This window comes from Sinocyclocheilus rhinocerous, unplaced genomic scaffold (genome assembly GCF_001515625.1).
Source record: "Sinocyclocheilus rhinocerous isolate Xijiao unplaced genomic scaffold, SAMN03320098_v1.1 scaffold594, whole genome shotgun sequence".
NCBI classification, from domain to species: Eukaryota; Metazoa; Chordata; class Actinopteri; order Cypriniformes; family Cyprinidae; genus Sinocyclocheilus; species Sinocyclocheilus rhinocerous.
The window spans coordinates 89,128-101,410 of NW_015645059.1; the positions used below are offsets into that span (position 1 = coordinate 89,128).

At 34.9% G+C, this 12,283-nt stretch overlaps 1 protein-coding gene across 1 annotated transcript; it reads right to left on the reverse strand.

The window, feature by feature from the left end:
* Positions 1–1,063: 1,063 nt before the first annotated feature.
* Positions 1,064–11,724, reverse strand: LOC107705193 (receptor-type tyrosine-protein kinase FLT3-like). The gene is made up of 24 exons (XM_016508374.1): positions 11,652–11,724; positions 11,337–11,425; positions 10,399–10,538; positions 10,130–10,236; positions 9,914–10,031; positions 9,639–9,784; positions 7,778–7,908; positions 7,536–7,674; positions 7,137–7,314; positions 6,957–7,054; positions 6,767–6,878; positions 6,481–6,665; positions 4,688–4,779; positions 4,460–4,592; positions 4,272–4,376; positions 4,044–4,154; positions 3,171–3,327; positions 2,855–2,967; positions 2,458–2,576; positions 2,091–2,213; positions 1,891–2,002; positions 1,679–1,778; positions 1,492–1,597; positions 1,064–1,411 (listed from the first exon to the last, which is right to left on the reverse strand). Exons 1-24 carry the CDS (start codon positions 11,722–11,724, stop codon positions 1,235–1,237), a joined length of 2,964 nt encoding a protein of 987 aa, XP_016363860.1. The 3' UTR covers positions 1,064–1,234.
* Positions 11,725–12,283: the final 559 nt, after the last annotated feature.

The window sequence follows — 12,283 nt, forward strand, 5'->3', positions numbered from 1 at the left end:
TAGCGCTCGTTAAGTAAGTACTTATTGAAACTAAGTACCTAATTTACTCATTGAGTATGCGATTTCGAACGCAGCCACCGTAAATATTGAGGCCATGTTATAATAGGTCTGATAACAGTTAAAATGGGTTGTACAACAGCGTTTAGGACAAAGACGACCCATGAGTAAGAGGTTTTCCTGGTCTTATGTTTAATATTCTGTTCTGCGCACATCTGAAATGTTACTACACCCCAGGTGTCATCATGCACCGTGGCGCCACCCTCTGTGTGTCTATGATAGAAACACCTTCAGTCAACACATAGGCCTATTCCAAACCACAAAATCATAAGACACAAAATGCACAATTTATATTGTGATTTATTCGCTTTTTTTTTGCATCTTAAACCTTACATACAACTATTTTTCAATATTTTCATAAACATTTTACAGTTTGTTAACTCATTTTCAATGATCATGCCCTTTAATTATTGTTTTAGTGGACTGAAAAAGTTAGGAATGCTTAACCTAAACAGTAAGGGTGTTTGGACTTTGCTGAGTTTGAGTTGTTGACTTAAAAAGACACACTGAAATGTAAGCTATGGACTATATTGTTTATAGAAAATCTGCACAAATGTGCAAATTAAATTTCTGTTAAGCATAACTAAGCTCACTGTAGACAATTCTTATTACATGATAAATAATATTTCAAGAATAATGATTAAACCATAAACGTCTAAGATATTTGAATAAATATAATGAAAAATTAAGAAAGTTTTTTTTGTTATAAAAATAGAGCAATTTCATCTGCAAAATGCAGCAAAAAATAAAATAATTCATAATCTGTTGTACTTCTCAAACACAGCATCTCTTTTAAGCCTTCATTATGGAGTACAGAAGCAGGTTATTCAGCTGTTACAGTGTACAATATCTAGAATTCTAATTAAAATTGGGAAGGTTTGTTATTTATTTATATATATATAAATTCCTAAAGAAGCTTCCTGCACAAAACAACATTCAAATACTGTATGTTATTAATTACAGTGTAAACACTCATGGAAAATGTGAAAATTTGTTAATAGGCCTTAATCAAAAAACATTAAACACATTATTGGTGGTACAATATGCACATTAATTATTCATTCCAATTCCTTCCACGTTTTCTCTTAGAAATTAAAAATGCTATGTGTAAGTGGCTATTAATGGAAGCACAAGTTATGCATTATATTTTCCTAATGCAAGGCTTTAACTCCTATGTTTAAACGAGAGGTTCTGTTCTTACAGATCCAGGATTGTCCACAGCTTTGCTTTCATCTGAATTCTCAGTGTCGGACTGGCAAACATCCATTTTCTCCATCAATGTAGCATCAGGGGTCACGGGCGCATTCTGATATGTTATGTCATTGTGGCAGTATCCTCCAACATTGTAATATAGCTGTAAACAGATATCACAGTGAGTGTGCATCCACCAACAATTTAACCCATTTTTAAAAACATATTTCACATAAAAGTCACCCTCTCTTCCAAAGCAGCCAGCTCTTTTTCCATGAAAGCCACAAGCTTGGAGAAACAAGGCCGGTCGACAGGATCAAGCATCCAGCAGCGACACATTACCTTGTAACTAAACAAACCCAAACACGTTTTAAATATCATTCTCCAGTGTTTTATAAAATATTATATACGTATATATAGTGGTACTTACACAAATTCTTCAGCATAATAGGGTTGCTCCATGTGATATCCACTTTCAATCATTCTGTAGAATGCGTCATTCACAGTTATACCAGGATATGGGGTGACTCCTAATAGTGAGTACAAAATATGTTCATATGTTTAAACAGAAATCATTGATAGGAATTGGAATCTTGGCTCAATACAAGTTAAAACCTGTATACAGCAGAGAGAGAGAGACACCTAGAGAAAAGATTTCCCATAGCAAAATGCCGTAGGCCCAGACGTCACTCTGCATTGTGTAAACCCCTTGGAAAATACTCTCAGGAGCCATCCACTTCACGGGCAAACGCACCTGCAAAAATGTCATGTAAAAAATTATAAGTCAGCTAAATAAAGACCAGTCACTTCAAGACTATCATATATGCACACACAATACCTACATTTCCTCTTACAACGTAGTTGGAATCATGTTCAATGTCTCTTGCGAGGCCAAAGTCACCGATCTTCACCTGTCTGCCGTGTGTCACCAAAACATTTCTGGCTGCCAAGTCCCTATGGATACACTGTAGGCAGAAAATTATTCACTAAAGCCTTTTTTAAATTGACTATATAACAATATGAGAAAACAAATCAAGAAATAAAGCACTCCGAGACCATTTTTCTTATTCTAATAATCAAAATATGTCTAAAAATGTAATGTACAGAAGCTGTTGTAACATGCTCATGTGGTATTCAGAGATAACTGTTAGTTTTATCTCTGTTAAATGGAAGGAAGTAGAAGTATCATGATCAGAAAGTTAAGCTCACATTTTTAGAGGACAGGAACTCCATGCCCTTTGCAACTTGAAAAGAGAAACTCAGAAGGTCATCATAGGTGAGACTCTGAAGTACCTCTTCTTGGTGTTTGTCTTCACATTCAAGCATTTCTTTACGGAATTAACATAAACAATTGTTTTTTTAAATTGATTTGACTAATTATCATTAGTTAATTGCTAACAAATAACAAATAAAATGAGCATATGAACATTCTGAAATCACATGTTTGCTTACTCTGTATTCATGTTTTATGAAATAATATGTGAAATCAAGTGAATATGAATAATCAAAATAGAAATAGATCACATACAAAGCTGCCGCTCTTAAAAGTCACTGTATAATTCATCTCTAGTTTTAAACAATTCAGATTCTCCCGTTCTCCACCTACCCTCAATAGTAGACACTGAGCTGATGCTGGGACTGAGGAGTGCCTCGTTCTCCTGTCCTTTGGTTGAGGGAGTCATGTGCACGTATTGGTTGTTATCAGGCTCAATATACTCACTGTGGAGGTGCAACAAGGAGAGAGATGCACACAGTCATTTACAGTAACTGTACGACAGTTTATTCATTTATGTACACCTTTAGATTTACGGTTCCCCTTTAGCACAATATATTCATTTCCCTCTCTTCCGTACTCTTTTTTTTTCTTTGTCGAAAAGAAGGCCACTGCTGTAATTCACTGCCTGGTGGACATTTATGCAAACCTGGAGTTTCTCTTCTGCTGGAAGTTGTGGTAGAGGCCCCTGAATCTGTCCCTGTTGAAAGCGTCTGTCAGATATTTGTGAAAACGTTCCCTGTTGCTCTTCAGATAGTTCAAGAGATCTCCGTTACAGCAGTACTGGAATACCAGGTAAATAGGACCTGTGGATTTCAAAAAACAAACAAACAAACAAACAAAAACAGCTAGTAAATTTGGCTTCAAGGACTGGCTGATTGTATATAATCCTGCTTATTTGATGGTCAAACATACAACCGACCAATCATAATCAAGTAGGTCCCACAAGTACAAAAACCCATTCATTTTCTCCATAGGGAAAATAATTTTAATAATAACTTAAAAATCTATAAAGACAGAACTGTTGTGAGCTCTGAGGTTGCAAATTCGATATGCTTTTGTTCAAGCTATCTGTTCACATTATTTCAACCTTTTTTGTTTTAAATAATCAAATTCAACTGTGCAATTTGTTGTGAAAAACTACATTACCCATGATGCTGTAATATTTTAATATACTGTTTCTATAGATATAATCAACAACTTTCAATGAACAGTTTTATATTTCACTATTGTTTTTAATTTATGTCATTCATAATGCTTCATGGGACTGTAGTTCTTTCTCTCACTAAATCCATTAGGTAAACAGTCTTTCTTTAAGATTTTCAAATATTGGCCTCAAATGAAAGTTTGTAAGGTTGTTATTCACCTTATAGCTGCTTGGCTTGGTTCATGGCTTACAACATGTTAACAAAGACTTTTTAAAAATCACTATGGGAAAAATGAATGGAAAAAATATTACCGGAACCAATGCTGCTCTATAGATAGCTCCAGTAGAGTCCAGTTGGACTTCTCCACATCTTACCTGAGCCTGTACAAGCTCCGAGCAAGTTGACAATGTTTTCATGGTGTCCAATATGAGTCAGCATTTTCAGTTCAGACATCAGAGCTTCCTTTTCCACTGCCTGGTGCTTGTCTGATTAGTCCATAAATTAACAACACAAAGCACACATTTACCATCATATGCCAGTGATGTATGCAGTTGATTTATTTAGCTTTGTAGAGACTTAATGCTAATTATATCATTACGTACCCTTTAACATTTTTACTGCTACCTGAATAGACACTCCAGGCTTGCTGATCCCATATGCTGTAGCCTGTACAACCATCCCAAAAGCTCCAGATCCCAGCTCATTCCCTTTAGAAATCACACAAAACAAATGCGTAACACCTAATACGTTATATATAGCAAGTCTAAAGAAAGTTCCTGGTGATCTTTACCAAGCTCAAGATTTTCTCGTGGAAATTCCCATTTCAGGTCATACTTAAACTCCCTGAAGTCAATATATATGTAGTCATTGTCGTTGGGTCCGATCATCTGAATCATCTGGATCTGACACTGGTACCCAGGCTTCTGTAACAAAGGAGTGAGAGCATGTGTTTGAAGAGGTAAGATCTATGATTCTAGGTGTTTGTTTGTTATTATGACAGAAGCAGGTATAGGTTTACCTTAACTCTGATGAAGATGATTAAGGCAAAGATGATCGCGAGGAGAATAAAGATGACCAGGAAACAAATCACGTAATCAATACTGAGGAAAACTGAGGGGAAACAAATGTAGCTAAAATCGTGACTCAACCTCAGTGTTAAACACTGAGCTGTCTTTAACTCAAAAATGAGTGTTTACTATTGTCATTTTGCATTATTGACACACTATTTTCCTAATTAATGCTGTTCAGTTGCTTTGACACAATCTGTATTGTTAAAAGCGCTATATAAATAAAGGTGACTTGACTTGACTTGACTTAAACATATATTTGAAATGAAAATTAGGGTTGATTACTGAACTAACATTGGCAGACAATGTGTGATATCTGATTCATATCAGAAAGAAAAAATGTAAATATGTTTTTATAAATATCGATCCCTGAAAAATAAAAGTGGCCAATAAAAAACACCTTTTCAAAGCTGCAAATACTGCTATAAATAAGGGCAGGGGCTGTTTGGAACATGCTATATTTAATTCTGGTTCTCTCTGTGTGGAGTAAAAATATTTCCCACATATTTACATATAGAAATAGGAAGAGTTCACATATTACAGTTCAAAAGTTTGGGGTTGGTAAGATTTGTGAAAATTTTTGTTTTCGAAAGTCTCTTATGCTCACCAAGGCAGCATTTATTTGATCAAAAATACAGTAATATTGTGACATTTTATTACAAATTAAAATAAATGTATTCTATTTTAAAATATTTTAAACTGTAATTTATTCCTGTGATGGCAAAGTTTAATTTTCAGCATCATTACTCCAGTTTTCAGTGTCACATGATCCTACAGAAATCATTCTAATATGCTAATTTACTGCTCAACAAACATTTCTCATTATTATCAATGTTGAAAACTATGGAAGCCCGTTTACGCCACTGAATAAAAAATAAAAGAGGTAATTGCGACTTTTTATCTCACAATTCTGACTTTTTTTCTCAGAATTGCGAGTTTGTATCACGCAATTCTGATAAAAAAAAGTCAGAATTGTGAGATAAAAAGTCGCGATTACCTCTTTTATTATTATTTTTTCTCAGAATTGCGTGATATAAACTCGCAATTGCGAGTTAAAAAGTCATAATTGAGAGATATAAACTCGCAATTCTGAGAAATAAAGTCAGAATTGCGTGATATAAACTCGCAATTGCGAGTTAAAAAGTCATAATTGAGAGATATAAACTCGCAATTCTGAGAAATAAAGTCAGAATTGCGTGATATAAACTCGCAATTGCGAGACATAAAGTCGCAATTCTGAGAAATAAAGTCAGAACTGCGAGATATAAACTCGCAGTTCTGAGAACATATCAGTCTTTTTCCCCCCCTCGCAATTGCGAGTTTATATCACGCAATTCTGTGAAAAAAAGTCGCAATTACCTTTTTAAAAAAAAATTTATTCAGTGGCGGAAACGGGCTTCCATAGTAAACAGTTCTGCTATCAAATATATTTAAGGATTTTTTTTTTTTTTAGGATTCTTTGATGAATAGAAAGTTCAAAATAATTGTATTTAAATGAGAAATATTTTAAAACAATGTAAAAGACTTTGCTGTCACTTTTGATCAATTTAATGAGTCCTTGCTGAATAAAAGTATTTTAAAAACTTACTGACCCCAAACTTTTGAAAGGTAGTGTAAAGAGTTATGAAATCCTTATTAAAATCTAGTAAGATTATGCTAGTCTGTGTATAGGTTAACTCTGCTGAATCCAGTGTTCAATTTAGGGTTTATACCATAGACTGTATAAAAACAGGTTTATACTCACTTGTTGGAAGTCGTATTTGGTCACTACATTCAGTCCCTGCTATGTTAGAGATGCAGCATTTCATAAAATGGTCCTCGCTGTTCGATCTGGGTCTGGCAAAGTAAATTTTCTTCTGACAGAACTGATCTGAATCCATGACCTTGGGCTGGGCAACAGGTATCTCTTTCCAGCCTTCATTATTACAACTGCAAAAATATACAGATAAATAGTTTAATAAATGAGCAAAAAAAACAACAACACACACACACATTTCATGTTTATACCACTGGTTATCGCTGCTTCTTACTTGGTATGTGATGGGCAGATCTTCCAGGATACAGTCATAGGTAGGGAGCTTTCAGTCTCACAAGAGATGACATTTGAATCATTGTGTAATTTTATTGCAATTTTAGGATCGTCTGCAAAATGCATTGCATATAAACTTATTTCACATTTAACATCTAATTTTTTCAGTCAAAATGTTTATGACCACTCACCTGAAATGCAAAGAGACATACTCCTTATGACACTATAGTACTGATTCTTTAGTTTCATTTGATACTGGCCTGGTTCAGGGTTACACAGCTTAAATGTACTAATGAGAGAATCAACAAAATAAGCAAACACCACAACACACTCTATCATTTGCATTGAAATGTATAGCATGAGGTAAATACCTATTAAAATTATGGTAATGAGTCTCTTTGCACTGTATTTTGGTTTGATTTGGTGTAATCCAGTGACACTGGGCTTTTGGGTAGGAGAACACCAGAGCCTGGAAGCAGAAGCTTGCCTTATTTCGTGCTAGTATGCTGTTGTTCTCATTCACCTGCAATATGTCGATTTTGTCATTTTCTGTCAAGGGAGAATCGCCGATAAAAGAGGGGCAAAAATACCACTTTAATTATTATCTGCATAATAAATGATTGTCTTAAATTTGAGGCTGTACACATTAGAACTTGGCAGCTTTAGAAGCAAAATCTGCACTGATCATTGTGTCTTCTATTTAAAAATCATATATTCAAATAAATATTTTTAAGAAACATTTTAATAGAAAGGGCAATAGTTTTCCTCACCAAGGACCCTGACATAGGTGTTCCTAGTTTGTTTGTTTTTAGATACGCAGATATACTCCCCACTATGTGTCACGTTTACTGATTCAATAAAGAAGTATTCTGTCCAGTCTGTAAAATATAACGATGTGATTCCCTTGACCTGAATTAAGGGCAGGAAAAAAAATAAGTAAAAAAATTAGCAAATGGTCAGAGCAGTGAAACATCGATGTAATATTTCTTTATGGTTAGCATTCATATCTTACTGCTGTGTTATTGAAGTGCCATCTCAGTTCAGGGGCATCCATAGACTTTATGGCGCATCGGAGTAGCAGAGACTGACCAGATGTCAGGAAAATCGTCTGAGCCTTTTGCCCATCCACTTTCCTATCGAGATCTGAAAGATAACCAACACAATTCAAAGAAGGTTTTCATGTTAAACCAAAACCCCTATATAACCCACATCCTATATCATCAAAATAATATTAGCTCTCAAACAGTGCTGAAATTTTCCTAGCAAGTTTCCAAGCAAGTTATTAAACTTGCTAAACTTGTTACCATTGTGATACATATTATAATATTATAATATCTGAATACTCAGTATCTAAAGTTTCTGGGTTTAAGGTAGCAGTCATTTGTTGATGTATAATTTTAACATGTATAGACCTTTTTCATGGAACGTGAAATTACCCATTATGCTTTGCGCGTACGCGTATGGAGGATGCTTCGAACTTCCGGTTGCAGCTTGATGCGTTTAGTTAGGCGTTACAGAGTTATTTGGACAGCTCTGAAACGACGGTTGTAATCTGTTTTACTTTTAACGTCCATAATGTCAACAAGCAACGGCAACTTTAGTTCGCGGTGGCAGCACGATCAAGACTATTTGACAAAGACCGTAAACAATGTAACTTTTTCTGTTCCTCATCCTACGAAGTTGACCAGCGCCACCTCCTGGATTGATGATATGAAACAATGGCCAGCAGTCACATATGTTGACATATTAAATTACCTTGTTTTATCTGAGGGTGTGGATGGCGAGGAACTTAGAAATTATAAAAGTACCAAAGCATACAGTTATCTACACAGTAACAAAATTGGACGAATTCTTTGCCGTAAACATCTGCAGTTCAAATTACTGAAAGCGGAGGTAGAGGGTTTTATAGCCGAGTCAGGCTATAAATTAGTTTCTGGGTTTAAGGTAGGAGTCATTTGTTGATGTATAATTTTAACATGTATAGTACATATATATTGTATAGTGACATAAGGATTGCACAGCTGAGTATTAGGGTTATTATCAGTGTTGTCAAGTCCGTGGTTTTGCCGCGGAATTGGGCTACTTTAACACTGTTGCCGCAGGTTGTTTTTCATGTCCGTGGGTTCATGTCCTCGCCAAAAAAACATGTATTTTATCCCCCGGAACGCAATTTTTACCAGCAGGGGACCTCCCTAAAAACACCATTGGGCTAGTTTTGAGTAGCAATTGGGCGGGTTTTGTTGTGAACATCTGGCAACCCTGGTTATTATATATAAAAAGAACAATGCTGTTATATAAACTATATAAGGAACAATGCTGTTCCTTATATAAGAAAGCAAATATTTGAAAAACTTACTTTCAGTATCATAGTAAGTAAAATTGTTCGCTGACAAAATTGAAACAATGTCTTCTTGTCTCATGACCCACAGATACGTACACTACAATGATACTAAAATGTTAGAGGTCAGTACGATTTTTTTAATACATTAAAACTTTATTCAGCAAGGATGCTTTAAACTGTTTCAAAGTTACAGTAAAGACATTTTTAATGTTACAATGGACTTTTATTTCAAATAAATGTTCTCATTTCATTCATCAAAGAATCCTGATTAATATATTATGGTTTCCCCAAAACTATTAAGCAGCACAAATGTTTTCAACATTAATAATAAGAAGAAATGTCTCCTGAGCAGCAAATTAGCACATTAGAATGATTTCTGAAGGATTTTCAGTAATGGCTGCTGAAAATGTTCTTTTTGATCAAATAAATGCAGCTTTGGTGAGCATAAGAAACTTTCAAACACGTTCAAAAACAAACTTTTGAACGGTATTGTGTACTAGTGTATTAAAAATCATGTCAACACATTACATACCGAAATGATGAAGCTGAGTACATTCTTTTCCTAGGGAATTACTGGCACAGCACGTAATATTTGGACTTTCATGATGATCATCGTCACTCGTCACAATGCTCTCTGTCTTATACCACTTATTTTTCATGCCCTCCTCTGGATTATTTCTAAAAGGAAAACAGTTGAATCACGGACATACAGTTACAGCAGCATTTTATGTAATAAATTCTCCCAACAAGAAACCAGCTCTTCAGAAGCAGTATCTACAATGGTAGCAGGCCGTAATGTCATATTACCTGTTACCATACCACCTGATGGTTGGTTTTGGGTTCCCCTCAGAAGTACACACTAATTGAGCTATATTTGTAGACCCTGCTTTTGCAATAGCTTTGAGCACTGGAACTGATGGCCTCCCTACAGAGAAAACAAAGATCTTACATTAAATGTAACAATTCTGGCATTAGTATCAATATAAATATATTTCCTCCATTTTATGTTTGTGTCTGACTTACTTTGTGGTGACCGAACAACTGTAACACTATGATTGCCACAGATTACAGTGTATGTTTCATTTCCAAATCTCTCAGTTTGCTGTAATGCATGCATAGAGGTATTTATCCTGTAGGAAGCATATAAAAATTATAATCAATTATTCATTAAGAGATATAATTTGAACATACCAGCATCTAAACTTATAATTTATCAATGACATATTACATATCAAGTGATGTATTAGAGTAATCCATTCAAAACTTCATTAAACAATCAATACGGTATGAACCTTTGGCAGAGACATTTAAGCCCATCTGAGCCGTTTTGTTGGCATGCACTGTAAATTTCCACAGTTTGTCCTTCAGTGAAATCCAGTTTAATTGGGTCAGGACTCATCAAATGAGTCTCTTCCAATGTGCATCTTACAGTCTAAAAAACAACAAAAAAAAACAACAAGTGCAATGACGTTAATCATCAAAATAGCAAGCATAGCTTGACAGTAACACTAAAATACAAATATCTGTGGTCATTACGGCAATTTCTGTAAAATCATCAGTTCTGCTTTTATTTTTAGCTGCTTTTTAACTGTTAAAAACTGTCTAAGCCTTGAATGCAAAGTAAGAAAAAGACCGTATGTCCCTTCTTACAGAATCTTGTTAAATAATCAGAAGAAACACAAAAAAGGTCATTACATATAAAGGGTGTTTAAATATGTTTAGCATTTAACTATAATATAGGCTAATATTCACATATTTTATTATTAAATGCCTTAGGAATTAATGAATACTTTTACTGTTTTATTAAAGACATTTATATAACAATGATTTTATTTTTTCATCTTCCGTCAAGAGAACCCTTTTACAGTGATGATACTTTGGCAGCAGCATCAACACTTTAAGGACAAATCTCTGTTTTTAATCACTTTCTATTTTATAAAATTAACAACCTTGTTAAACTGAAAGTTTATAATGTTTAAATCTTACAAAAAATGAGCCTAAAAAATTGCCATTTATAAATTAAAAAGGCATCCATGTGCCTACATTCAAATTCATGTAAAATCACTGGTGAGAAAAATCTTGCTATGGTGAATAGTTCATCTTCAGGAATCTCTAACCTCAGTCCTGTGGCATATGTAGGTGAAGCTAAAATATCTGCTTGAAATGAGCCTGAGAACTACAGGCAGAAAGCTGTAGTGAGCCAGTGAGGGGCTGATAAGACGGACTTTACCGATCCATCAGTGTCACACTGGGGATGAGTCTCAGCTGAACCGTCCGTCGCCGCGCTGCCGCGAGCGCTCCAGTGCAGCACGAGCAACACTTCGGTGCAAGATAAAGAACAACACAAATATGAGAGAAAGACAATGGAACTAAAAACAACTATACTTCAATAAATGAAATTGTATAATTTACAAATCAGCACAATTAAGCACATAAAATCCATTAAAATGCGCTCATAATAACATAAATAGCCTAAATGAACTAGATATTAGAGTTTGTCACCAGTTCACTTGCCTACAAGTAACAAATGTTTTGTCCGACTTACCCACCAAAATCCTTTTTCCTGGCCGCATCGCGTGAAGGCATAACAGCTTCTTCCTCGACCCTTGTCTGATCATGAAATAGGATGGACAGCGAACAAAGGCACAAAGACTTTCACTTCAGCGTATGACACAAAACATCACTTCTTAATATGGCACAAAGACAGTCGCTTCAGCACATGACACAAAACTTTACTTCTACTAACGTTTAGGCACCCCTTTAAATGCCTCAGGTTGGGAATTAGTCTGAGAGCAATTAAAAGAAGATTCCTTTGTGTTTTGGCAAGTAGATTGCCCTGACTTTAGTTATGTTAAATTTAATTGAATTAAAATGACATTTTAATTAAATTAAAATATTTAATTTAATTTAACACACACACACACACACACTGTTCAAAAGCTTAGGCCATTAGTATTTTTTTTAAAAAGTTTAAAGCCAGTTATTTCTATTTTTGCTGCAGTGTGTCAGTAAATATCAGCTTACATTTCCAAACACTCCTTCTGCCATTAATTGTAAGAATCCAGTGAGATTTTTGTTTGCACAAGGAGTCTGAGAACAGCCAGTGCTCCACACAGAGATCTGATCTGATCATCATCCAGTCTGTCTGGAATGACATGAAGAAACTAAATCCAGAAG

Coding starts and splice junctions, on each gene's coding strand:
- LOC107705193 (XM_016508374.1), bottom strand. CDS start 11,724: ATGATCAGACAAGGGTCGAGGAAGAAGCTGTTATGCCTTCACGCGATG. Junction 2,968..3,170: donor CAGCAGAAGAGAAACTCCAG/GTTTGCATAAAT, acceptor GCACCTCCACAG/TGAGTATATTGAGCCTGATA. Junction 1,412..1,491: donor TGGCTGCTTTGGAAGAGAGG/GTGACTTTTATG, acceptor ATCTGTTTACAG/CTATATTACAATGTTGGAGG.